Consider the following 26,996-nt stretch of genomic DNA (forward strand, 5'->3'; position numbering starts at 1 on the left):
AAACTTCCACATTTCAAAATAATGTTTAGTTTTGGTTCTCCCAAAAAGCAGAGCTTGAGACAGTCTTACATGTGTGAAGTGATCCTAGGGAACGAGAGTTGCGGAATTGCAAGAGTAAACTGGGAAAGGAAGACTAATCCAAAAGTGCATTATTGATTTGGTTCTGCTATAAACAACCGGAACTAAATTTCCCTGCAGAGTTTCTGAAGACTAAGAATATGTCTCAGAACTGTCAGTCTAAGGACATTTGAGAGAGGGATTTTTATCCCCCGACTCCTGTCTCTCTAGCTGTTCCAGAAAGGCTGCGTCAGCTCCCACAGCATCCTGTATTGAGACATAAGAGAAGCCCTAGGGCAAAAAGCAAGAAATGAGGAACTGTTAAGATATATCTGAAGACTGCTGGTTGTCACAGCGATAGCCAGAGCCAAAAGGTGGTGGGAATTTTTAAGTTGGCATAAAAGTTGTCCAACCTATTACCACCCCTCAACTTGGTAATTTACATACGCAGAGGTCAATTTACAAATGTTTGTTCAATGAGAACATGCAAACTATTCTTTCATAGTCACTTTAGATTTCATTCATTTTGATAAATACAAAACTGTCAAACTCTCATTCAAGTAAGAATTCTGATTTTTGAGCTAGGAACCTTGATGCCGGGGGAGACTAGGAGGATTGTCCTCTGGGCGCCAAGACACATACTGTTCAAATAAACTGTGACAGTCATATATGCTTCCTCTAAAACTTTATGGCTTCCATTAGTTTTGCGTATTGATCCAGACTTGCATTTTCCATTTGTTTGATCATTATCATATTTTCTTTTGTGATTGTAAAGATGTCTATAACACTTACAGCATTGCAGAGCACTTGAAATTTTTTTTAAAATGACAAATGTTTATGTGTGACTTTTCCTTTGCATAAGTTTATATCCAAATTTCAGGACTAACATATAATCTAATATATTCTATTTGATCTCATCACTCAAATTTCTAAATTGCCACTCTTCCCCATCCCACTTCTGCCATAATTCTTAGTAGGATTCAGGTGAACTCTAAGATATGACAAATCCTCTTAAAAATAGATGTACTGGGCTTCCCTGGTGGCGCAGTGGTTGAGAGTCCGCCTGCCGATGCAGGGGACACGGGTTCGTGCCCCGTTCTGGGAGGATCCCACATGCCACGGAGCGGCTGGGCCTGTGAGCCATGGCCGCTGAGCCTGCGCGTCCGGAGCCTGTGCTCCGCAAGGGGAGAGGAGCCTCTCACAAGAGTGAGAGCCCCGCGTACCGCAAAAAAAAAAAAAAATAGATACACTGTTGAGCATCTTTTCATGTGCCTCTTGGCCATCTGTATGTCTTCCTTGGTGAAATGTCTATTTAGGTCTTCCACCCATTTTTCAGCTGGATTGTTTGTTTTTTTGATATTGAGCTCCATGGGCTGTTTGTATATTTTGGAGATTAATCCTTTGTTGTTTCATTTGCAAATATTTTCTCCCATTCTGAGAGCTGTCTTTCCATCTTGTTTATGTCCTTTGCTGTGCAAAAGCTTTTAAGTTTAATTAAGTTCCATTTGTTTATTTTTGTTTTTATTTCCATTACTCTAGGAGGTGGGTCGGAAAAGACCTTTCTGTGGTTTATGTCAAAGAGTGTTTTTCCTGTTTTCCTCTAAGAGTTTTAGAGTGTCTGGTCTTACATTTAAGCCTTTAATCCATTTGGAGTTTATTTTTGTGTATGGTATTAAGTGGAGTTAGGTAGTGTTCTAATTTCATTCTTTTACATGTAGCTGTCCAGTTTTCCCAGCACCACTTATTGAAGAGACTGTCTTTTCTCCACTGTATGTTCTTGCCTCCTTTGTCGTAAATTAGGTGACCACATGTGCATGAGTTTATCTCTGGGCATTCTATCCTGTACCATTGGTCTATTATTAGAGAAATGCAAATCAAAAGTACAACGAGGTATCACCTCACACCGGTCAGAATGGCCATTATCAAAAAATCTAGAAACAATAAATGCTGGAGAGGGTGTGGAGAAAAGGGAACCCTTCTGCACTGTTGGTGGGAATATAAATTGATACAACCACTATGGAAAACAGAATGGAGCACCCTTATAAAACTAAAAGTAGAACTACCATATGATCCAGCAATCCCACTACTGGGCATATACCCTGAGAAAACCATAATTCAAAAAGATACATGTAGCACAATGTTCATTTCAGCACTATTTACAGTAGGCAGGACATGGAACCAACCTAAATGTCCATCAACATGTGAATGGATTAAGAAGATGTGAGACATACATACAATGCAATATTACTCAGTCATAAAAAGAAACGAAACTGAGTTATCTGTAGTGAGGTGGATGGACTTAGAGTCTGTCATACAGGGTGAAGTAAATCAGAAAGAGAAAAACAAACACCGTATGCTAACACATATATATGGAATCTAAAAAAGAAAACAAAACAAACAAAAAAACACGGTACTAATGAACATAGTTGCAGGGCAGGAATAAAGAGGTAGACATAGAGAATGGACTTGAGGACATGGGGTGGGAGGGAGAAGCTGGGGCGAAGTGAGAGAGCGGCATGGACATATATACACTACTGAATGTAAAATAGTTGGCTGGTGGGAAGCAACAGCATAGCACAGGGAGATCAGCTCAGTGCTTTGCAATGACCTAGAGGGGTGGGATAAGGAGGATGGAAGGGAGGCTCAAAAGGGCGGGGATATGGGGACACGTGTATGCATATGGCTGATTCGCTTTGTTGTGCAACAGAAACTAACACAGTATTGTGAAGCAATTATACTCCAATAAAGATCTATAAAAAAAAAAATAGATGTACTTGGTTTGGTTTGGTTTACTTGGCCAGTATTTAAAAGTAAAACTTCACACTTATGAAGAGCATATAAAATGTTAAAACACAACTTAATTTAGTGAAAGTGGACATGCAAATTAACTTTTTTGACAGTTTTACTGAGATAGATGGTTTGTAGAGTCATTATGCTTTGTTGCAAGTTATACGATCTTCTCTTTATAGATTAAATTCCATTTTTATTTTTAAGACCTGTAATTGTTGAATTCAGTCTTGGAAATCAGAGATGCAGAAGCTATTAAACTCTTAAGTCATTGGGAGTACTTTAACTCATTTCAGATTAGGCACTTTTCATGTCTTTTCTCAGTACACAAGGAATATGTGCCACCTGCAGATAACTAACTTGATAACAAATTCACACTTCTAACCTCTCCTTACACCTCACCTCCCAAGGATCACAGGAGTACCTGTCTTTTTCATTTCCTTCTCGTTCCTTCTTCCTCTCCCGCTCAAGATGTGCTTTATTTCGCTTCACAAATTACCAAAACTAATATAAGAAGAATCAGAAAATCTGAACAGCCCTGTGTGTTAAATAAATTAAATTTATAATAATAAAATTCCTCACATAGAGAACTCCAGGCCCAGACGGATTCATTGGTGAATTCTACCAAATATTTAACGGAAAAAAAAAAATCCGAGAATATACAAGCTCCTTTAGAAACTAGAGAAATAGTGTGCATTCCACATCTATTTTTATGAGCCAGCATAACCCTGGTATCAAAATCAGTCAACAACTTTACTTGAAAAGAATATTACGTATGAGCATAGATACAAAGTGATAGAGATACAAATTTTAGCTTTATTGCTAGTAAAGCTGTTTGATATACATCTCTCACGTCTTTGGTTTAGAGTCACACACATCTTTATTTTAATTAAAACAGGTGTGTATTGTACATATTGTTTTATAATATTTTTATTAGATTTTATGCCATGAACATTTTTTCATGTCATTAAATATCCATCTATAACATAATTTTTAGCCCTTCTCAAAGTAATGCCTATCTGTTTAATCAGTTCTGATTGGCTTTATAGAAGTACTACTTCTGAGTATTTTACACATTCCTTGTTCTGTGTATTAAAATGCACACACAATATGAAAAATTCCCTTTATAGTTGAACATAATGTTTTTTTCTTTTAAAAGTTATTTTGGTTTATTTGATGTAAGTTAATCTCTCTCTATCCTTTTTTTTTTTTCGGTACGCGGGCCTCTCACTGTTGTGGCCTCTCCCGTTGCGGAGCACAGGCTCCGGACAAGAAGGATCAGCGGCCATGGCTCACGGGCCCAGTCGCTCCGCGGCACATGGGATTCTCCCAGACCGGGGCACGAACCCGTGTCCCCCGCATTGGCAGGTGGACCCTCAACCACTGTGCCACCAGGGAAGCCCCCAACCTTTTTAGCTTTTAAGAAAAAAATTTAGTAAGAAATTTCCCTGGAAAAAAAAAATAGTGGTTGATTACATTTCTGTCTTCATTTTTTTTTTTAATGCAAAAACCACATATTTATTAAGCATATGATTAACTTAAAAACACCAAACCAGTTTGTTTTAAAGTGCTCCTCATCCAAAACCTTGGACAAAACCATCACTCCAAAGTGAACTGAAAAAACAGTTTACAAGGCAGACACTGACAATAGGTATGGACAGGCACTACCAAAAAATGCTATCTGTTCTTTAATTAAATAATGCCATTCTCAAGTTACGTAGGGCAGTCACCTTGACATTCCTTTTTTATAAATATTCATAAATTAAAAATGTCTAGATATTCTAAAGAGCTGCAAACATTAATACCTTACAACAGCAACTTAAGTCTATTTTCGGAAAAAAGCACTAAAATCCTCTTCCATTGCAAGTCATTTATTTCTCTGGTGGAAGTGAGCAAGGTCACTACAATATTAACCTCTTTTCTAGAACAATGTAAATAACAAGGTATGCACATCTTAAATTTAGTAGGTCATAAAAGTTAGGATGAAATCATTTTTTTTGATGCAACAGAAAAATAAATAAGTAAAAATTAAATACTTTAACCCAATATTTGGTATTGACAAATCAGTAGTGTCAACTTCATATACAAAGGACAGCACAGTCTGGTTTTTAAAAAATCCTCAATGTCATGGTATTTGGGGTAAAAATATTTCGAATATTAAATGTTTCCTTTTTGCTTAAAGGAATATAATACAAACACCATCAAGCTGCGACCGTAACTCAGTTTCAGCTGGGGTAAAGTGACCATTTGGTCCATGGCACAAGTTACGTATATCACACTTCTGTCAAACTGAATGAAACCTTAGGTTTATAAGATTTTATGTTTATAAGCTACAATACACACTGACTAAGATGTCAGTCCCTCACAGTTTTTTAGAAAAAAATCTACATTTGTCCTTACAGATGTCAAAATGTTACACCATCATTTGTTCAAAAAACAAAAAGATGCACATTCATACTGCGAAGTTATTAGGAAAATACTCTTGCAAATAAACTATATAAAGATAAAATACACTTCAAAGGTATGTGGGTTGTTTTTTGTTTGTTTGTTTTATAATATTCTATAAAGTGCAGAGTAATCCTAAGGGAAAAATTACTCCCTATAACATAGTTTAATTACAGCAGCTTTTGCAGAGCAATACTTAGAGAAAGGTGGACATTTCCGTTTCCTCAGGAAGAGAAGGATGGAAGAGGATCTTCCGATTCAGATTTTCTTTTGGCCATAAGTCTGCTTTCTTCAGGAATGGTTGCTGATGCCAAATCTCCATTAAGTGTATTTCTTGAACAGTGAACAGGTCTATCTGGGTCTTCGAGAGGAACATCATTACAAAAAAATGTCATGAAAAACCTAGGGTTGAAACAGGAATAAAGACACAGACTTACTAGAGGATGGACTTGAGGCTATGGGGAGGGGGAAGGGTAAACGGTGACAAAGCGAGAAAGAGGCATGGACATATATACACTACCAAACGTAAGGTAGATAGCTAGTGGGAAGCAGCCGCATAGCACAGGGAGATCAGCTCGGTGCTTTGTGACCGCCTGGAGGGGTGGGATACGGAGGGTGGGAGGGAGGGAGACGCAAGAGGGAAGAGATATGGGAACATATGTATATATATAACTGATTCATTTTGTTGTGAAGCTGAAACTAACATACCACTGTAAAGCAATTATACTCCAATAAAGATGTTAAAATAAAAAAATAAAAAAATAAAAATAAAAATAAATTAAAAAAATAAAAATAAATAAATAAATAAAGAGTCTGTATCTGTGTAGGTTCTTCGGCGCCGCTGGGAGATTCGGTGAAGTGTAGACACTGTTTCTTTTATAGAGTGGCTACTCCTCTCTGAACTGCAAGAACCAGGGTGACTGACAGGACGTTTCATCATTTGAACAGGATTAGTTGACACAGGAGAAACTAAGGGATCCAGATGGCACAGCTGAAACATCCCGGGTTTAAACTTGGCATTCGCTATCTTCACACATTCCTCAAGCGTTGTGATGAATGTATTACACGTCGCCCTAAGTAGAGAAGAGGCTTCATTCATGTTCTCTATGCTGGGAGATGAATGATTCTCATCATGGTGAACAAATTCTTGGATCGTATGAACTTGCTTCATTAGGAGGTCACAGTAGAGGCGAAGCTCAGACATTTTGGTTTTCAGAGATTCACTGGTTTCACTTATTTCTTTTTCTTTTTTAGTCCCAGTATCAGACAAACAGGCTTTGGAGCTCCCCAGAACAACCAGCCACCTTTGTCTTTCAGCTGCATTCACTGCCTTCATGTAGAAATGCTGCTCTCCTGGAATGATTAATTCCATTCTTGTGTTGTCTGCTGAATGGACTTTAATTTCACAAACTACCATCTTTATACTTCCTGTGCTCCCTTTGCAAACATCATCTGGTGAATCATAGTAGGGCAGGATTCCATTATCTAAAACAAAACAACGAGGCTGCCAACCTGTGAGATAGTTGGTCCACTTGTATAGAACTCCCTCCATGTTTCAGAGCCCGGTGCCGCGCATCCTCCTGGCCCGGCGCCGGCCGCGGTGAAAGGGGAAACGCGGGGCCTGGGCAGCCCCTCCCGGCCCGCCCGGGCCCCTCCCCCGGCGCCCCCAGAAGGCACCGAGCAGCCCTCAGCCCGCGCGCGCTGCCGGGGCGTGGCGGCCCTCAGAGGCCGGGACGGCGGCCGCCGCGTGGTGCTTGGGGGCCTTGAGACATCCCCGGGCGAGCCCCGGCGGCGACGGCAGCAAGGTCGGGACCGCGGCCGGCCTCCCGCTCGCGCTTCCACCGCCCGGCTGCTCACTTCCGCGCCCCCTCTGTCTTCATATTTTTAAAAGGGGAAATGTTTACCATACTTTAAAGGCTTCTTGAATATCCATCATCAAACATTCTAAGAGCAATTGCTTAGAGGGTATTTTTGTTCACCCAAATTTTAAGCAAGGCTTTAACAATTTTTTGGCAACTCTGTACAACATTGCCGGCTTATTTATGAGCATATATTACCTGTGTACAAATAACAGAACATGTCGTAAAGATATGATGATTTTTCAAATGAACTTATATTTCCTTCATAACCCAGGAAGATTATGGAATAGCTACCTTGATGTACTTCATGAAATAAGGATTGTTTAGCGTCAAATGCAACCGTGTATAAAACAATCTTCCCAATTAGATTCATTCATTGAAGACTCCTGATATCCTTTCAATCTTAATATTGGTTTAAATGTTGATCAGGAAAATTGACAGTCTTCCCTAATTTGAGTTCAGATTTTGCTCATGAATTCCATAGAGCATTTTCCCTTTAAAAGTTTAATGAAACTTAACTTTAAAAAGGTACCACAAAAGAGAAGCAGCTGTAAATGCCAAGGCTTGCACTGACTAATGTAATTCTAGTCTATAATCACAGACTCCAATCTGCCCCCAAACAAATTACACTGTGACAAAAACTGTCTGCAAAAGAAAAGTCAAAATGAATATAATATTGGAATCAGCTATAGTGGAGTGACCCAACAGAAAAGTCACTAAAGATTAAAATGGGATCTGACAACAAGGCAGGATACGACTCCGGGATCCAGAGTACAGAGGTTTATTGCCAATGCTGAGCTGGAATCCTCGCCTAGAAAAGGGGGATGTCCAGAAGGAAGCCACACTGGGATTGGAAAGCAGGCTTTTGCCCATATAGGTTAGTGATACCGAAACCTCAAAAACCTCGGAGGTTCAAATTGGGTAAGTCAGTATTTTGGAGTGGCAGGGTAGGGTTACCTTCCTGGTTCTGCTGAGTAGCTGAGAACACAGCATACTGGAGCCAGGCATCTGGGGTTCTGTTCCTAACCCTGGCTCTTATTCTCCCAAGAAATCAGTGTTAGCCACTTAACGTTCTCTGTCCCAGTTTTCTTCTAAGTATAATCAGATGAACACATTGACCACATACTGAATTTACTAGGATGTTACCAGTTAGTGTTTTAAAATAGAAGATAATAAAATAGAACAGAACAGAAATTATAGAGCTATAAGAAATTTTACAGATCCACTAATCCAATCCTTTCAACACTATGGCTTTGAGAGAAGAGACAAATCACACATCTAGTTAGTGCTTTGAAAGCTTCTCTTTTTCAACTTGGAAATAAAAACTAGAATACGTCCTTTGAATATTTTATTGTATCTGGGGCTGGACAAATAGGTATTGCTTTGTGGAGCATTAAAAATTATGAGGTAGATAGATATGTAGTGACCTGAAAAGTATTAATGATATATACCTTAGTGAAAAAATATTACACGATAATATGTGCAATACAAGCCTGTCTCTATTAAAATTAAATAGGTATGCATATACCTCTAAGAGAGAGACCTGTTGTCAAGTCAGTATTTTATGGTGGGATTATAGGTTATTTTCATTTTCCTCTTTTGGCTTATCAGTGATTTCTAATATATTGAATATGTATTTAGTTTATAATAGAAAAAAAATTACATTCTGTGTCCTAAAATGCAACATATATTGAAATCTAAAAAATATAGGTTTTATTACCCTAAAATGATTCCTTTTGATCTTTTGACTACCTGTACAAACATCAGAACTGTACTGTTAACTCAGATCTCTCTTTTAAGCTCCAGACACAGTTATTCAAATTTTCTATGTATAGTTTAGGGCCCCATTACTCTCTACTTAGAGTCTCCTCTGGGACATTAGCTCTCAACCAATCATAATACTACCCTGCCTTTGGAGGCATAATTGAGTACTTGATATCAAGGCCTCAGGCCCACTTTTGATAACAAAGAAACAGCTAGTTCCCAAAGTGCAAACCTTCTTTTGTCAGCACATAAGCTATTCTACCTTTCAGAGCAATAATTAAAATATCTCAGATTCTGACCACAGTCTTCTATAAATTCCATCTTATTGGATCATTTACCCTCAGTACAGCTGAACTTCAACCTCAGCGGAATCATTGATTTATTAAATCCTCTGCTTTCCCCCATCTGTCAGCTCTTTACTCTTCTCCTATCCAGGTTAGAGTCCATGGTCATTATTGCAACTACTCTCTTCCCTAAAGTCAGTGCCCCCTTTCTCTTTTCATTTCACATTTTCAACAAACCACATTCTTCAAATTAATGACTTTTTGATTTTTCTGTGCCTGTACCCAAGGTACTAAAAAAACCTTTTCCTTATAAATTCACAATCATTGATCTTAACCCTGCAAGACAATTACTCATCCCTCTGATTTTCCCCTTACATTCTACCCAAACTGCTTTCATCATTACTATCAATGTCATCTACTTCACCAAATCCAGTAGAAACTTTTTTGTTCCTTAGCTTATTAAATCACTTAGTTATCTCCAAAACAGTCATTCGCTTTCTCCTCTAAAATATTCTGTTCCTTTACCTTCTAAACCTTAGAGAATTTTAATTTTCCTTTTTTCTGGCTATTTAATCTTAGTCTTGCTTGAAGGCTCATCTTCCCATACTGAGCTGTAAGAATTTTCTCAGGGATCTGTCCTAGGTCTTCTTGTCCTCTACTCTTCAGTCTCCATCTAGGACTATGGCATCTATTCCACTCCTTTGATTTCAGTGAGCACCTATATTCTAATGGATACCAAATCTATACCATTAACCCACACCTCTCCTTTAAGATCCAGGTCATTTATTCAACTGTCTACTTCACGTCTATATTTAGGTGCTTCACGGACACCTTAAACTCAACAGATATTTAAAACTAACTCGTGATCTTCCTCTTTCTCCAATAGTGTTTGTTCTTCATTCAGTGCTGCCTAGTCAATGGCACCCCCTTCTACCCATATGTTCAAGGCAAAACCTGCTTGTCATCTTTGACTCCTGCCATCTCCTATCCTCCCAAACTAGCTTCACCAGTTAATGCTATCTCCAAGATAGGTCTCATTCCACACATCTCTCTCCATTTCTAGTACCCACACCATAAGCTAGGCTATTGTTATTTTTCACCTGTAATAAACTCTGATAGGGCTTCTTCCACCTACTCTTATTTTCCTCCAATATATTCCCCACATTGCTGTCAGCTTGATCTTTTAAAAACTAACATTTGATCATTTCTCTTTCCTACTAAAAATCTTCATATAGCTTCCCATTGCCTGTAGGGCAAAGACCAAATTCCTTAACACCATCTGCAAGACGTTGCCTGGTCTGCTTTCTACTTACTTTTCTAGTCCCATTCAATGATAGTCCTCTATAAAACTATAACTGTGGAAAAGAAATATTATCCCCATTTTACAGCTCAGGAAACAATTCCCTGAGAATTTAAACTATTTAAATTTAAATTATTTTCTATTGTCAGATGCTTAGAATTTAGTAGAGCCAAGATTCTGACCTAATCAGGTTGGTTCCTATCCTCTTTTTCAGAATGCAACCTTATCTCTATAGCTCCAAATTCATTTAAAATAATATATGTCTCAAAAGAGGATAGTATTGAAATCAAACAAATATTTCACCTTAAGGAATATGCTTCCAGAGATAAGACAAAGATTCACTGAAATAAAATATAAATTATGGGTTTTTGTTATACCAAATACTAGTAGATGCAATGTTAATAATAATACCCAAGATGTATTGAGCACTTACTCAATATGAATACTTTATACTCATTCATTCATTTATGCCCCATAAAAACTGATTGAAGTCTATAATATTATGATCCCCATTTGACAAATATCTAACCTGAGACATGGAAAGATAAAGCATTTGTACAAACTTACATATGAAGTACAGGAGCTGAGCTTTGAACCCAGGCTATCTACCTCAGAAGTTTATTTTTCCTAACAGTCTTTTAATGTATTAATATTGTAATCTCAATTTTTTTGAAAAATGATGGAAGATAGGAAGTAGACTTCATAGGACAGGATAAGATCCAAGCCCTTCACTCACTTTTCTAGATTTTTCACCACCATATGGCCTCCCTGTGACACTCTCCAGACTTTCGGCACAAGATACCACTCACAAATCCCTGACTCCTGCAGTTTTCAGTCTATGTGCACATGATCACATTCAGTCTGTGTGCACACATTCTGCATATACATTACTACATCCTTTTTCTTTTTTTTAATAAGTTTATTTTATTTATTTTATTTATTTATATTTGGCTGCATTGGGTCTTCATTGCTGCACGTGGGCTTTCTCTAGTTGTGGTGAGCAGGGGCTACTCTTCGTTGCGGTGCGTGGGCTTCTCATTTCAGTGGCTTCTCTTATTGTGGAGTACGGGCTCCAGGCACGCGGGCTTCAGTAATTGTGGCTCGCACACTCTAGAGCGCAGGCTCAGTAGTTGTGGCGCACTGGCTTAGTTGCTCTATGGCATCTGAGATCCTCCCGGACCAGGGCTCGAACCTGTGTCCTGCACTGGCAGGAGGATTCTTAACCACTGCACCACCAGGGAAGTCCCTACATCTTTTTCTTTTCATAATCTTAATTATGAAGGTCTAAGCCCTTAAACATAGATAGCCCATTATAAAGTAGCACTAAATAAATGTGTGGTGAATTGAACTGGTCCTCCAAAGATAAGAAATACATATTTCCTTAAATGCACATATTGGTGGCCTAAGGTAAACAACTGAAAATCCCTATTAGTGTTTCAACTTTGCCATAAAAGTGTATCAAAACAATGATTTGTATCTCAATCAGTAGAAAGAAAACTACCAGAATATTATTAAATAAAAACTTGCATATTAGAAAGCAATTTATATTATGTAGAATATTCAGAAAACAAAAAATGAAGCTGTTAATTATGTAAGTGTCTTTAAATGTAAAACTGATTTCTTAAATCCACACATAGAAATGAACCTCATGTCTGTCTTATATTCACAGTTGTCATGCTACCATTACTCATGATATATATAACAAGATTTTCTTGTATTTTTTCCTATATTTATTTTATTATTTTTTTATTTTTTTGTGGTGTTCGGGCGTCTCACTGTTGTGGCCTCTCCCGCTGCGGAGCACAGGCTCCGGACACGCAGGCTCAGCGGCCATGGCTCACGGGCCCAGCCGCTCCATGGCATGTGGGATCTTCCCCGACCAGGACACGAACCCGCGTCCCCTGCATCAGCAGGTGGACTCTCAACCACTGCGCCACCAGGGAAGCCCTTTTTTCCTATATTTAAAGGTGTTATAAACAACATTCTTCCTGTCTTACATGCTATGGATACACCATAATTTTATTTTTTGATATTTTTCCCATTTGAAATTTGGGGAGAGAAAGAAGCTTAAATTTGGATATTTTATATATAACACTATATTTGGTATCTAGTTCAACCAGTAAGTCTGATTTCTGGGCTCTTTCTGCTGTAAGAGGAGACTTTCTCATTATAGTAGCCAAGCACTTAGTCACAGCTTTAGGAGTTCTGCGGAGGCTGAGTACATGTCTTATGAATACATAGGGTGTGGTTGGAAGAGCCCCGGGAAAGGAATAATTATACTTGCCTTCTATGTTCAGTCATTCAACACCTCCAGGCAAATATCTTCTCAACAATTAATTGGGGGATTTGTAATAAATGATTTCAAAGGTTTGTCCTTCTTACCTTAGGATCTATGATTCTAGGTCAAGTGGGGAAAATTTTACAAAGCTAACTTCTTCAGCTCTTGTCTCTGCTATTGTTTGACAGGGAATATAGGAAAATTAAAAGGACTAAAATTCCAGTCTGAAAAGCCAGAATGTTAATAAAATTTTGATACTGGTCATTTCTTACGTATTTTTTTTTTTTTTTAAACCATGACCTGGTGCTACTCATAGAGATTCCAATTTTTTTTTTTTTTTTTTTTTTTTGCGGCACGCGGGCCTCTCACTGCTGTGGCCTCTCCGGCCGCGGAGCACAGGCTCCAGACACGCAGGCTCAGCGGCCACGGCTCACGGGCCCAGCCGCTCTGCGGCACGTGGGATCCTCCCGGACTGGGGCACGAACCGGCGTCCCCCGCATCGGCAGGCGGACTCCCAACCCCTGCTCCACCAGGGAAGCCCTCTTATGTATAATTATAGCTTGTGTTTCAGTGCATCAGCAGTTTATCCAGGAATCTGAAAGTACATGGACATGGCAGGCATTTATAACATTAATAAGGACATACATCCAAGCTACAAAGTAGGCAAAGAAAAGCTTTTATTCTTTTTTAGAACTTTGAAGGATCAGAAAGGGATCTCTGACTTTCTTAACAGAGGCTCTGAGATGGAAAATAATTTTGGTCAAATAGCTGAGAAAGGAAAACAAATTTAGTTTCCCTATGACAGCCGAGTTCTGAAGATGACTTCATTTCAGAGTCCTGTATTTGTGACTCAAGAAAACCAAGAAAGTGTTCGTTACTCAAAGCTGCAAGAAGAAGGGAAATAAGAAACCCAAAGTTAAGCATGGCCATCCAGCTGGCACATGTGCCCGGGCCACAGTTGGCTTTGGCAAGTCTTCATCCTCAAGGTCTCCAATGGCTTGGAGACACCCACCGCAAGAAAATCATGGGTTTTAAAATACAAAAGTTAAAGAACACGTTGATGTCATTTTGGTGCAGGAGCATTTAGAGAAATGTGTTCTTGTCTTTGAAGGTTGGCTAACCTTGTGAATGCTTCAGACCTGTAATGGAACTCTTTGCCTGGGAGTTGGTGCTACCGTCTCTGAAGAGATTTGTCTTATAAACCATCGCTACAGTGCAGCCTGAGCCTTTGTCCTTTCACTGCTCCAGGCCCAGGAGGAGAAATTTCTACCTAAACTTCTTTTTAAAATCAGAAGTATCTTTATGCATACAGACTAGTCTCCTAGAGTCTTAGAATAACCAGAAACCAGTTCTTGAAGTTACCTGGAAGACTCTCAAATGATTGTATAATCTCTGCTTAATCGACTTCTTTATGAGGGAATTCTTAAGAAGTTCTTCCACATAAAAGAGTCAAATTTGTCTCCCTTTAATTCCACCCATCCTCTAAGAGCTACAAAGAATAATCTACCCTTCACCAATCTCTTTTCCAGATTAAATATTCCAATTCTTTCACCTAATAATTTCAAGTACTTTGCCATCCTAACCATTCTTTCCTGCATGTGCCCAGCTTAATTTTCATCTTTTAAAAGTGATTCTGGTAATTTTAAAAAATATTTTGTCTGGATTTCACTGAAATACTCCTACAAAATAAAGCAGAATGTTGATGCCCTATAAAGTGGGTTTACTCATATAATTCTGGCTTTTAGAAATAATTTCTAGATAAAAAGAATTAATATTAATCACCAAATCTCAGTCATGACAGTCTTCTTTCCCACTGTTACCCCAAAAAATCATGCAAATTAATTTTTTAGAAATCTAAGGACTATATTTGTAATCCTTCATTACATTATGAAACATGTTTAAGAGAAGAAAGTAAAATACACGTTCAATCTAAAATGTGTGCCTTAGTACTTTAAATCCAGACTCTTAATGTTTGATTAGATAGGAATTTAGATGCCAACAGGTTTCTCCCCTCTGTTTAGAGATGAGGAATCCGAGACTAGGAAAGAGTAAGTATCTTGCCCAAGTACTTGCTTACACCCTCAAATCACTGGGAGAAGCAGGATTCTTTCTCCAATCCAAACCTCTTTCTCATGAACCCTGTATGTTCAGCTTGCCATAAATTGCAATTAGAGCCAAATGTCACCTTAGTTTGTTAAATGACTTACTCTATATCCGTGCAGAGAATATAACATAACCATAGGACATGTTTTATGTTATTAATAAACATGACAAAACCATATAAGCAAAATGTTACAAGAAATAGCATATAAGACATTCGTTTACAGGTAAAATCCTCTTATAAGAAATAGCATATATAGAAATAACACATATAGAAAATGTTGATTCATTTCCATGTCAAGAGAATCTGTCTTTGAAAGAGCTCTTCAATGACAAATTCTAGCTGCTGAATTATGTTTCTGGATGCTAGTTTCCTAGTTTAGAGTTAGTTTACTAGATACTGCTTATGTTTCTTACAGCACACTAATTTACTTAACTACCCATAGTTAACTGTTCAGTTAACTATGCTGCGTAATTAACAACTTAAAGCTTAGTGGCTTAAAATGACAATCATTTTTCTCTGCCAGTCAGATATTCGAACATCCTCATTAAGGATAGCTTATCTCTTCTGCGTAGTGACAGGTCCCTCTTCAGTTACATTCGGCTAGAACATCAGGTCAGCTAGAATGTTCCAGATTGCCTCACTCAGCTGGGATGGTTGGGAGGACTAGGCTTCTCTTTTCTTGTGGTATCAGCCAGGCTCCCACACATGTCTGAGCCCTCAGTTCTTCTTCATGTGGCCTTTCTCTCAATTCACATGTATAACCTGGACATCTTATATTGTGTCTGGGTTCTCCCTGAGCAAAAGCAGAAGATCCAACAACTACTATTAAGGCCTGGGCTCAGAAGTCCCAAAGGGTCAATTCCGTTATATTCTATTGATCAATGCAAGTGGCAAGTCCAACCCAGATTCTAAGTTTCGGAATATAAAATATACTTTTCAATAGAAGTACAATTTATGTGAACAAAGATGGAAACCCCATACAGCAAATCTTTTTGTCTGCTATTTGCTTTGCAGTTGGCAAAAGCGAAGCCGAGTTCAGCTTTGATTCTGCCTCCAAAATAAAAGTACTCTTAAAAAACTCATCCACCAATATAGAAACTAGTATAAATACACACACACACACGAAGAACCAGTAGACAAAAATGCACGAGAGTATTGCACACATGGTTTCTCTTCTTACCCTTAAAGAGTAGTTTCACATTAAACTGTAGTTTATCCACATTACTTATCCACATTACTAAAAGTTTCATCTTTATCTCTGAGATAACATTTTGATTCTTATCATTTTAATAAAATTGTTTCACAACCAAAGAATACATATGTATGTCCTAAAAGATTTGATGTAACACAAACACACACACACAGCAGTTCTAGAACCTTTAAAGTTCAACACACTTCATTAACATTTTCCACCATAATTGCATCATACTGCACTTCATGATGGTCCATAGCTGTATCTTACGTCATGGAGCCACATCATCATTTACATAATTAATATTGAAAATTATGTTGTTTCAAATCATTTAGTATTTGAAATATTACTTTAGTGAATATGCTTATTTATAAAACTTTGTATATATTCATGACTCTTCCTTTTCATACATTCCTAGGTCACAGTAAAAGCTATCTCAAAAGCTTTTGATGGATATAGACTGATTGCACTACCAGATGTTAAAACGATTACACTTCTACCAATGTTTGCCCATATCCTTAAACCTTTGCTGACACTGGATATTGTCATTAATTGTTAGACATTTCTAATTTATTAAATGAAATATAGTTTCTTATTCTTTTACGTGTATTTCTTTGACTACTAGTGAAGTTTATCTTCTTGAGTTTCCAAGGCATACAATATAACAGTATCATTTTCTAAAAGGGATCATTTAATCACCTCCTATATATATATGTATATATATATATATATAAAATATGTATCTACATGCACACACATTCACACATGAAACCAAAATTTTAGAAATAGTCACTTTGGGTCCTTTTTGTTGAATTATGGGTAATTGTTACTTTTTTTCTATATATTTTCAAAAATTCTCTATGATTAAGATGAATAGATAAAAGCATTTAATAGATTGTTGCCATCCCTAGAGTTCCATCTTTGAGATATTACAATGAAATTCTTTGAAAACCTCATAAAAAAATCTCAATAGAATAGAACTCAAGTGGGACCTGTGTACATTCATTATCAGTTGGATTTGATAAGCACTGTACAGTGTGACCCTGTCAGATAGAAAATAGAAGTATAGGTCTTTACAGCAGTCATTGAACACTGCCTCCCCACTCTAAACATATATACCCAGAATAGAATATTGACCCTGCCAGTCTTTCCCAAATAAACATGGTTTGGACCAAGAAGCTCTTTCACTCTGACATTATTTCAGCTCTGACACTCCTGGGTTGTAGCTGTGGTGAGCCTGTTCCTTTCCTCTTCCTTCTCTTGGTTAGGTTTTAATCAACTTTGCTTCTCAGCTGGGCTTGATATCTTCATCCTATACTCAGCTCCGCTCGGTCTTTCAGCTGCCAGCTTTCCTTGGCAACTCGCCTCCATCTCCACTCTTTCCCAGGGAAACCCTTTGAGTCCCAGTCACCAATTACACTTTGAAGCTTTATCCTCACCACCCTGCCATTGGATATGTTCTTTACTTCCTCTAATAACCTATGAACTCATCCTTCAAAGAAGATAGCATTTTTTGTATTAAAATAAAAATCACATTGGATATTTGTATCTATTTCTCTTTCTTTAAATTGAAGTATAATTGATTTACAATATTATACTGAATATTAGTTTCAGTTATACCACACACGGATTCAAGATTTTTATAGATTATACTACCTTTAAAGTTATTATAAAATAATGGCTATATTTCCCTGTACTGTGCAATATATCCCTGTGACTTATTTATTTTATACATAGTAGTTTATATCTCTTAACCCCATACCCATATCTTGCCCCTCTCCCCTTCCTTCTCCCTACTGGTAACCACTAGTTTGTTCTATCTATATATGAGTCTGTTTCTGTTTTGTTATATATATTTGTTTGTTTTATTTTTTAAATTTCAAGTATAAGTGATGATAACATAGAGTATTTGTCTTACTTTGTCTGACTGATTTCACTAAGCATAACACCCTCTAGGCCCATCCATGTTGTTGCCAATAGCTGAGAGAGGATTAAAGCATGTTCAGTACCCTTACTGTTATCAAAAGCTTATCATCTAGTAGCAGTCATTACTACTTTTGATGATAGTAGGGGTACTGTACATGCTTTAATCCTCTCTGTGTGATTCATCATGCCCAGCTCTGCTTTGAATGTAGAAGTTATTCAGCATGTATTTGGCTGAATGAATGAATAAATGATGTAGCTATGTATCCAAGACTAGATGGTCCATCCTAGACAGAATGAGCTTCTTACTCAATCACAAGTTATTATTCTTAGTGAGCTTGGGTGTCTAAAGGAAGGTAATTAATAAAATTAGTTTTAGGGGCAGCAGTGGTAGAGGGTGAATCCTGATTTAGGAAAGAAAATCATGACCTCATTTTTCTGTGAGTCTTGAAAAAGTCACTTACTCTTGCCAGAACTCAGTTTCCATATCCATGAAAAGAAAGTGATCAACAAGCCAATCTTCATGACCTCTTGTAGTCTGGGCATTCTTGAATTCTATTCTTAGATTTCATTCAGTCTTGAGCTAAAATGAACCTGAACATCTGGATCATCCCTGGAGCCAAATGAGTTTTAGGGCCAGGAGCTAGAAATTAGATTTAAAGAGGTCCTAGTTGTTCTTTCCTGGATCTGTACACTTGAGCCCATGTAAGAATGAATTGTACTCTACAGCTGTTGAGCTCAAATTACTTCTTTCAAAATTATCTCCTTACATTCACTCTGCTGATGGAATTCTCTTTTTAAAATAATAATCTATTGAATCTAACATTTCAATAGTATTGTTATTGTAAAACACTGTATTCTAAAAAGTGTGTGAAATAAATGTGCGTAAATTAAATCCATTTTCTGATGGAACTTGCAATTTCTGAGATTAAATACATTTTTTGATTAATTATCAAGGGAACTATTTTTGAGGTTAAATTTCTTTGATAGCCAGCCTCTCTGTGATATATTTACTTACATCTTTAAAACAAAGAAACAAATATATTAAATGTCTTCTCTTAGAGTGATTCCTAAGGGAAGAACTCTAGTTATTGGGAGATAAGTCCTAATTAATCAACTCTATAAATTTGAATGCTAATAGTCCTGATCTCTTTAAATTAGAAGATATCGGACCAACTATTATACCTCCAATCTGATCTTTTCTATAATACAGAAATAAAAACTTCTAGTTACAGAGTTCAGGTTGTCTACAGTAGTCTTATAATTCATCACTTTTGTTATTTGGCTATAAGTAATTAGATTGTGTTGAAAACTTTCATTTCTTCACATCTATGGTTTTACATTAGATTACCAAAATCCTTTTCATATAATCATTGCATTTAATTATAACTAGTAGCACTAATCTTGGAAGAAGACAGAATACAAAGTTAGGACTGACTTTATGGAATAAAAATGTAGTGTCCAAAATATTCATGTTTTATATTTTAAATCCAATTAAATTGATGCTGTTACTGGGAAGAATATAATATGAGTTCATTAGTGACTTCGCCTCTGACAGAACTGTCTTGGACAGTGGAGATAGTTATTCCTACATTAGAATATGTTGTGCATCAAAAAATCAGCTTGTTTGCTTGTATTGATCTCTTGTAACTCTCTAGACTTGGTCAGGAGTGGCCCCAGTTTTAGCCTCATACTTTAGAGCAGTACCACTTCATGAGTGGATCCATGACAGAATAAGAAACTTGTATCAGAATGTAAATTAATATTGGTTTCTTTACCTAGCCGTTCTAAAGAAAAATGTTAGCAAAAATAAATAACATGCTTAGTGATGTAGTTCTTTTACATTCTGGTGAAGCAAATTATCTCATCATGGAACAGTAACAAGTAGTTCATGGTGTCAGTTAGAGTACTGTTCTATAAGTAGTACTGCTTTAGAGATCATCCACTCTGCCCCTCCTCCAGCCATGCCCCTCCCACAGTGTGAGGAATCTGAGGGACCTGGGAGACACAACTAACCAGAAACACACTCCAACTTCTAAACCGTGATCTGGGCACACAAGACCTTGGAATTCTTTGTCCAAACTGTCTAAGGTTATTTGGGCCTCCTCCTCATGTCCTTTTTCCCAAAGATGAATCACACTACTAAGTGCCTTTTTGTAGCTACATAAAGAGAAGTTGGTTGTGTGGGTTGGAGTTTCCACCTTCGTGCACAGATGCTCACAGGACAGGTCAATGGAATTTGGAGTGAGGAGGAAGGGAGTGGTCGACTCTTCAGGGGCCAGGGCCAGCTCTTCATGCATTGCCACTTTTCCAGCAAGTAGCTAATTCTAAGTTTCTACCTGGTCTTCTAGTTCAGTGTAGAACATTTCCCTGTATGATATGTAGAGCTCCACTGTACTCTTGCCCCAGCCCTGCAAATGTTAGGGAAAGACTCCTTCCAGCCTATGGGCATCACTTTGAAAAAAAATCAAAGGGATTTTAAAAAACATGCAACTTTTAAAAATGTTCAATCCCTATTCTTCTAATAGCATTTGCTTGTTTTTTTTTTTTGAAGTTTTTAGAATGCAAAAAAAAAAAATGTATGGTACTAGGATTTTTATATGCCTTCATTTTCTTTAAGGAAATCATGTTTTTCTTATGCTATTTTATTTACCAGAATTTTTTTTCCTCTCTTGTTCCCTAGTGAATAGTATGCATCCTTTAAATAATTTTCAACCAGTCCTGACCTTCCTCTCACTTCTCACACCTTTTAATGTCCCAACTTAGTGATAAGATCTCTCATCTCTAGAATTGGCCAAATCCCCCAGAATTCTAACTGCTTCCTTCAGTTTCTTTCTATATTTTATAGGACACTGTTTGAAGTATTATTTCTTAATAAACTTCTTTTCAACTTCACTGTTTTCCTCTTTTCTTTCATCTCTGTCTCATCATGTATTTATGTACGTATATATTCAGATATTTATATGTATATAATTTATTTTTATATTCATTTCTTCCCCCTTTGTTGTGAGTTTCCTTCAGGCCAATGACTATATCTAATTCGTCTATTTTTCCACAGCACCTAATATAGTGACTGTCGCATAGACACTGAATAAATAATTCATGTTATTTAAATAAATCAAGCAAAATAAAATTGTTATATACTATTAGAATAATTTACAGAGAGAAGGAGCTGCCTGGATATTTAAGATTTTAAACCATACTTTAATAATAAAAGTAGAACATTCTTCTATACCTCCTATAAAGTTGAATGTCAAATTAAAGATTCAAAAAAAAAAAAGCCAATATAGAAGCAATGCCTTAAAACTCTGGAGAGGCCTTAGAAAGGGAAAATCATTTTTGATTGGCTTTGTTATTGTTTTTCAAGAATGGGTATCTTCATTTTGAAATGTATTATTTTAAGATCTAAGGGTTTCCTGCTAGTGCGAAGTTATCTTTTTTTATACTTATATTTGGCTTACCATTGAAACCATTCATTTATTCCGTTTCCATAAAACCCCTAATAACTATTTAAATTTTTTCTGTTCTTGGCTCTTTTCAAAATCATAAATACAGGTTTGAAAACTAAATTTGATTTTGGGGCAAATTATTCCCCTCCCTGTGTCCATCCCCACTAATTGCTAAGGAACTGTGACTGTATCCATCAGTTTTACTTATGATAGACTCATGTCTTATTCCCTAGGAAATGGAAAGCCTGCTATATTTTCTAGCCCCAAACTTGGGGGGGAAGGAGCTTAAATTTAATTTATCTACATTGCAGCTGTTCTACAAATATTTGTTGTTTGCTGTTTTCTTAAAAGCTCTCAGGGAAATTTTCATAACCATAACAAAAGTCTATCTTAGGGCTTAATTGCTTTAGGCTTTCTAATTTCTGATATAAATCTCTCCTTCTATAGTTTTAGCATCTTCTCTCTGAGGCTGCAAAGTTAAATCAATCAATCAATCTACCCAATACCATTCTCATGATACTTTTAATCCACTCAGTTTTAAATTTCTCCAGAATCAATTACCTAGGTCACAGTTGGATTAAATGATAATAAAAATATTTCACTGTCCACTTCACATTACTGAGGTGCTATAAAAATAATATTATGACCCAGAGTTACTTTAAAAGACTTGAGAGATTAAAAATGCTATGTTTTATCATTTTTGTTTTGAGAGACTGAGGTTATTTAAATCAGAATTATTATAGATTGTAATAGTTATTCATTTTATACTGTTATTATATACTATATAGTTATTCATTTTATCACATTTTTAGCTAGAACCAAATTCTTTGTCCTGAAAAATCACAGAAGAATAATCATAAGGGCAAAAGGTAATGTGTAGCAAATAAAAAGCTTCCCATTCAGATGCTACTAAAGGAAGTGAAAGTCATTTTTTAAGCATATACAATGGGCCAGGCTATGTTCTAGACACTTAGGTTTCAGCAGCAAACATAACAGATAAAATCCCCTGTCCTCATGGTTCTATTGGAGAAAATAGACATTAACAAAATAAAAATGTAAATCAGATAGTATGTTAGAATCACTGGATATAAGTTATATGTAAGTTCAGCTTTAATCAATACTAACAAAGAGTTATTTAAGTAGTTGTATCTATATACTCCCATTGGTAGTGTATGGGAATTCCAGTTGCTCCACATCTTTACCAACAGTTGGCATCATCTATCTTTTTATTTTTACCTATGTTGGTCAGTGTGAAGTATTATTTTTTTTAATTAAAAAAATTTTTTAGCATCTTTATTGTAGTATAATTGCTTTACAATGGTGTGTTAGTTTCTGCTTTATAGCAAAGTGAATCAGCTATACATATATCCCCACATCTCTTCCCTTTTGCGTCTCCCTTACACCCTCCCTAACCCACCCCTCTAAGTGGTCACAAAGCACCTAGCTGATGTCCCTGTGCTATATGGCTGCTTGCCACTAGCTATCTATTTTACATTTGGTAGTATATATATGGCCATGCCACTCTCTCACTTCCTCACAGCTTACCCTTCCCACTCCCCATGTCCTCAAGTCCATTCTCTATGTCTGTGTCTTTATTCCTGTCCTGCCCCTAGGTTCTTCAGAACCTGTTTTTTAGATTCCATATATATGTGTTAGCTTATGGTATTTGTTTTTCTCTTTCTGACTTACTTCACTCTGTATGACAGATTCTAGGTCCATCCACCCCACTACAAATAACTCAATTTCGTTTCTTTTTATGGCTGAGTAATATTCCATTTTATATATGTGCCACATCTTCTTTATCCATTCATCTGTCGATGGACACTTAGGTTGCTTCCATGTCCTGGCTATTATAAATAGAGCTGCAATGAACATTGTGGTACATGACTCTTTCTGAAGTAGTATTTTATGTTGATTTTAATTTCCTTTTATCTGATCACCATTTGAGAGCTTTATTGTCTGTTTGAATATCCTCCTCTGAAGTGCTTAACCAGTAATTCTATTGTTTTCTTCTTACTGAATTGTAGGAATTCATCATATATTTGAATATAAATTTTTTGTTATATGAGTTACATCTTATTGAACTCTGTGGCTTTCCTTTTCGTTCTGTCAATGTCTCTTCATGAGCAGAAGGCCTACATTTTAATAAAGACCCATTTTTCAAGTTTTTATTTTTATGATTAGAGTCTTACTGAGTTCTACTTAAAAAATCTTTGCCCATCCCAGAGTAATGAAGGTATTCTCCTGTTTTCCTATATGACATATATTGTTTTATCTTTCACATGTATGTCTACAATCCTTCTGGAATTGGTAAGTGTGAGGTACAGGGCAAAATTACTTTAATATAGATTTCCAACTGTCCCAACATCACTTATTGGAATAATAAAAACACCTTGTCCTCCATTGCTATGGCACTTTGTGTAAAGTGGGACAAATTTTGGTAAGTTTGAATATTGATAGGAAAATCAAGTAGAGAAGGGAAAACTGATGATGTGGGAAAGGGAAAACAGAATAAACTGGAGTAGGCTACTGTGGATGTGCGTTAAAGTGCAAATGGAGGGCTTCCCTGGTGGCGCAGTGGTTGAGAGTCCTCCTGCCGATGCAGGGGACACGGGTTCGTGCCCTGGTCCGGGAGGATCCCGCAGGGGACACGGGTTCGTGCCCCGGTCCGGGAGGATCCCACATGCCGCGGAGTGGCTGGGCCTGTGAGCCATGGCTGCTGAGCCTGCGCGTCCGGAGCCTCTGCTCCGCAGCGGGAGAGGCCACAACGGTGAGAGGCCCGCGTACCGCAAAAAAAAAAAAAAAAAAGTACAAATGGAGATGCTGACCTTAGCTAAAAGCATAGGCAGTCATTAATAATGGCAATATTAGTGATGATAATCAATAACACTTATATTATTTACCATGAACCAGGTACTTACTGTTCAAAGTACTCCACGCACACACATATATACATATGAATTCATATATATGTAGGTATAAATATGTTTTTAATCTATTTTTTCTTTTTTAAACTTTTTAAAAAATTAATTAATTTATTTATTTATGGCTGTGTTGGGTCTTCATTTCTGTGCGAGGGCTTTCTCTAGTTGTGGCAAGCGGGGGCCACTCTTCATCGCAGTGCGTGGGCCTCTCACTATCGCGGCCTCTGGTTGCGGAGCATGGATTCCAGATGCGCAGGCTCAGTAATTGTGGCTCACGGGCCCAGTTGCTCCGCGGCATGTGGGTTCTTCCCAGACCAGGGCGCGAACCCGCGTCCCCTGCATTGGCAAGCAGACTCCCAACCACTGAGCCACCAGGGAAGCCCTGTAGGTATATTTTTTTATGTGTAAATATATATGAACTCATATATATATATTTATATAAATATACGAATTTTAATTTGTAACAACACTATGTACATATGTACACAGATACACGTATTTTTATGTACATGCACAGTATTTTTAGAAAAATATATGTATACATGAAATTAGCTATATATTCTATACCATATTCACTTCAAAATATACTATGCCATATATATTGATTTTATGCAAGAAGTACCTTTGGCAGAGAGTACATAAGTAATTTGGCCAAGAGTGGTAAAGCTGGGGTTTAAATCCAGGCAGACATTCAAAATCTCTAGGCTTAAACTTCTATGCTGTATTCATCCATAGACACTTTTTTCAGTCAGATTAGTTACTAGTGAATTGATAAATATTATTAAGCATCTATAGTTAACAGACGTTTAACCCAACAGCTAATTTACCTATTTTCCTATGTTTTGAGACATGTCTTACTAACTAAGCTTAAATTAAAAGAAATCTCATTTCTCATGTGGCTTTCATAAATGCAGCTGCTAAAATTAATAGGAGAAATAAATTTGATCAATCACTTTGAGTTTCCTATGTTATGTATTTTTTTTTTTTTGAGTTTACTTAGGGCATGCTTTCTTTTTTGTGTGTTTGTGATGTATTTTTTTTAAAGGAGAATATTCCTCCTTTATCTGAAGACTGTCACTCGAAAAAATACATATCAGTAACAGATTTAGCTTTCAAAATTCCATTTTTTGGTTGTATCCTGCCACACTCTTAAAATGTGAATTGAAAACTGTGTGGGATGAATCCAAACACTACATTGGTATCCTCTTTAAACACATGTAAAATTGCTCTAGTGGTGCTTGTTTTATCTAATATCATGTTTGGAGGGAACATACACATGGTTTTATAAACACACATTTTAGTCAAATTGCATGTTCTAACATCAGCATAATATTTGCATGGTTTTGCAACAGCAAAGTCCAAATAAGCTCCTTAGCCTTCTAACCTCTGGAAAGCAAACTACAGCATGATGCACATCAGACATTATAAGTTATATTTCTCTGTTGTCCATTAAAACGCTGGCATATATCAGACAGTTCGGTGAAATTCAGACCAATGCAAGCAGAATGAAACTTGAACTTGTGTTTAATGTCACCTAGGTTTGAATCACTTCCCTTAGTGTCCCTACAATTTCCCTGAGGCTTTCCATTTGTATGTCTTTTAAAAATATATACATTGCTCATTTCATTTCATGATTTAAAAATACTGCTGTAAATAGAGAGTTGCTAAATATACCACACATACACCACCAACTTTCAAAGCAGGGAGACAACATTCCGAGTACGAGAAAAGCCCAAAGAAAAGGATAAGTGTGTCACAGCATGTTTGGGAAACATGAGGCAATAAGCTTAGCGGGTGCAGTGGGTGATTGTTAAAATGAGTAGAAAGAAAAAAAGCAGAACTTGTATGGAGTCAAATGATAAAATCCTGGAAATTAAATTGAGGTGTTTAATTAATTAGTTAATTAATTTTAATAATACTTTGAGTACTGAATTCAGAAGGCACATTGTTATGTGCTGATGATTCAGATTTGAACATGATATGATACCTGCTCTCAAGGAGCTCAGAATTTCACATGGAAAAAAATGCATGAAAACAATACAGTATGATAAGAGCTATAAAAGGGGCATGTTTAAAATGCAATGAGGATTTAAGGTTAAGGCTTATTCAATCTTCCTAGGAAAATGAGAGTAGAAAGGCTTCGCAAAATAGGTTTCAGTTGGTCAAAGTGTTAAGACCAAGTAATGGTTTACTGTGCATTTCTCATGGAGGGATCAGCAACTACAAAAATCCAGAGGCAGGTATTTTAATTCAGATGGCACACTGTCAGGTAAATTTTGTTGCTCCCTTCTCTTTAAATATCACAACGACTAATAAAATATACTTCTAAAAATAAAATTTTAAACAGAAACAAGTTTGTGTTTGACCAAAACAAAAATTTGCAGGGACAATTGTGGACTTCAGCCAATGTTTTCTACACCCTGGTACCAGAATCAGAGTGAGGTAATTAATTTCTCTGACTACAGGGTATGTATGTATGTCAAGTGACGCAAGCCATGTTTATTCTATTAAATGAGAAGCCAGGATTGGCTGTTCCAATCAACAAGAGAAAGGCTAAAACACTGTGACCACTTGTAGTGATTACTTAAGTAGAAAGTGTATATCTGAGTTGCTGAGAGAAAGAATACAAA

At 36.9% G+C, this 26,996-nt stretch overlaps 1 protein-coding gene across 1 annotated transcript; it reads right to left on the bottom strand.

Moving 5' to 3' along the window:
* Positions 1 to 5,513: 5,513 nt before the first annotated feature.
* On the bottom strand, positions 5,514 to 6,841 carry LOC309822780 (pleckstrin homology domain-containing family A member 3-like; the record flags this gene model as incomplete). The annotated part of the gene is made up of 2 exons (XM_082654801.1): positions 5,514 to 5,691; positions 6,096 to 6,841. The coding sequence occupies 2 exons, from the start codon at positions 6,839 to 6,841 to the stop codon at positions 5,514 to 5,516; spliced, it is 924 nt and encodes a 307-aa protein (XP_082510927.1).
* Between the last annotated feature and the right edge of the window lie 20,155 nt (positions 6,842 to 26,996).

Source organism: Grampus griseus, assembly GCF_964374135.1.
Source record: "Grampus griseus genome assembly, chromosome: 5".
Taxonomy (NCBI): Eukaryota; Metazoa; Chordata; class Mammalia; order Artiodactyla; family Delphinidae; genus Grampus; species Grampus griseus.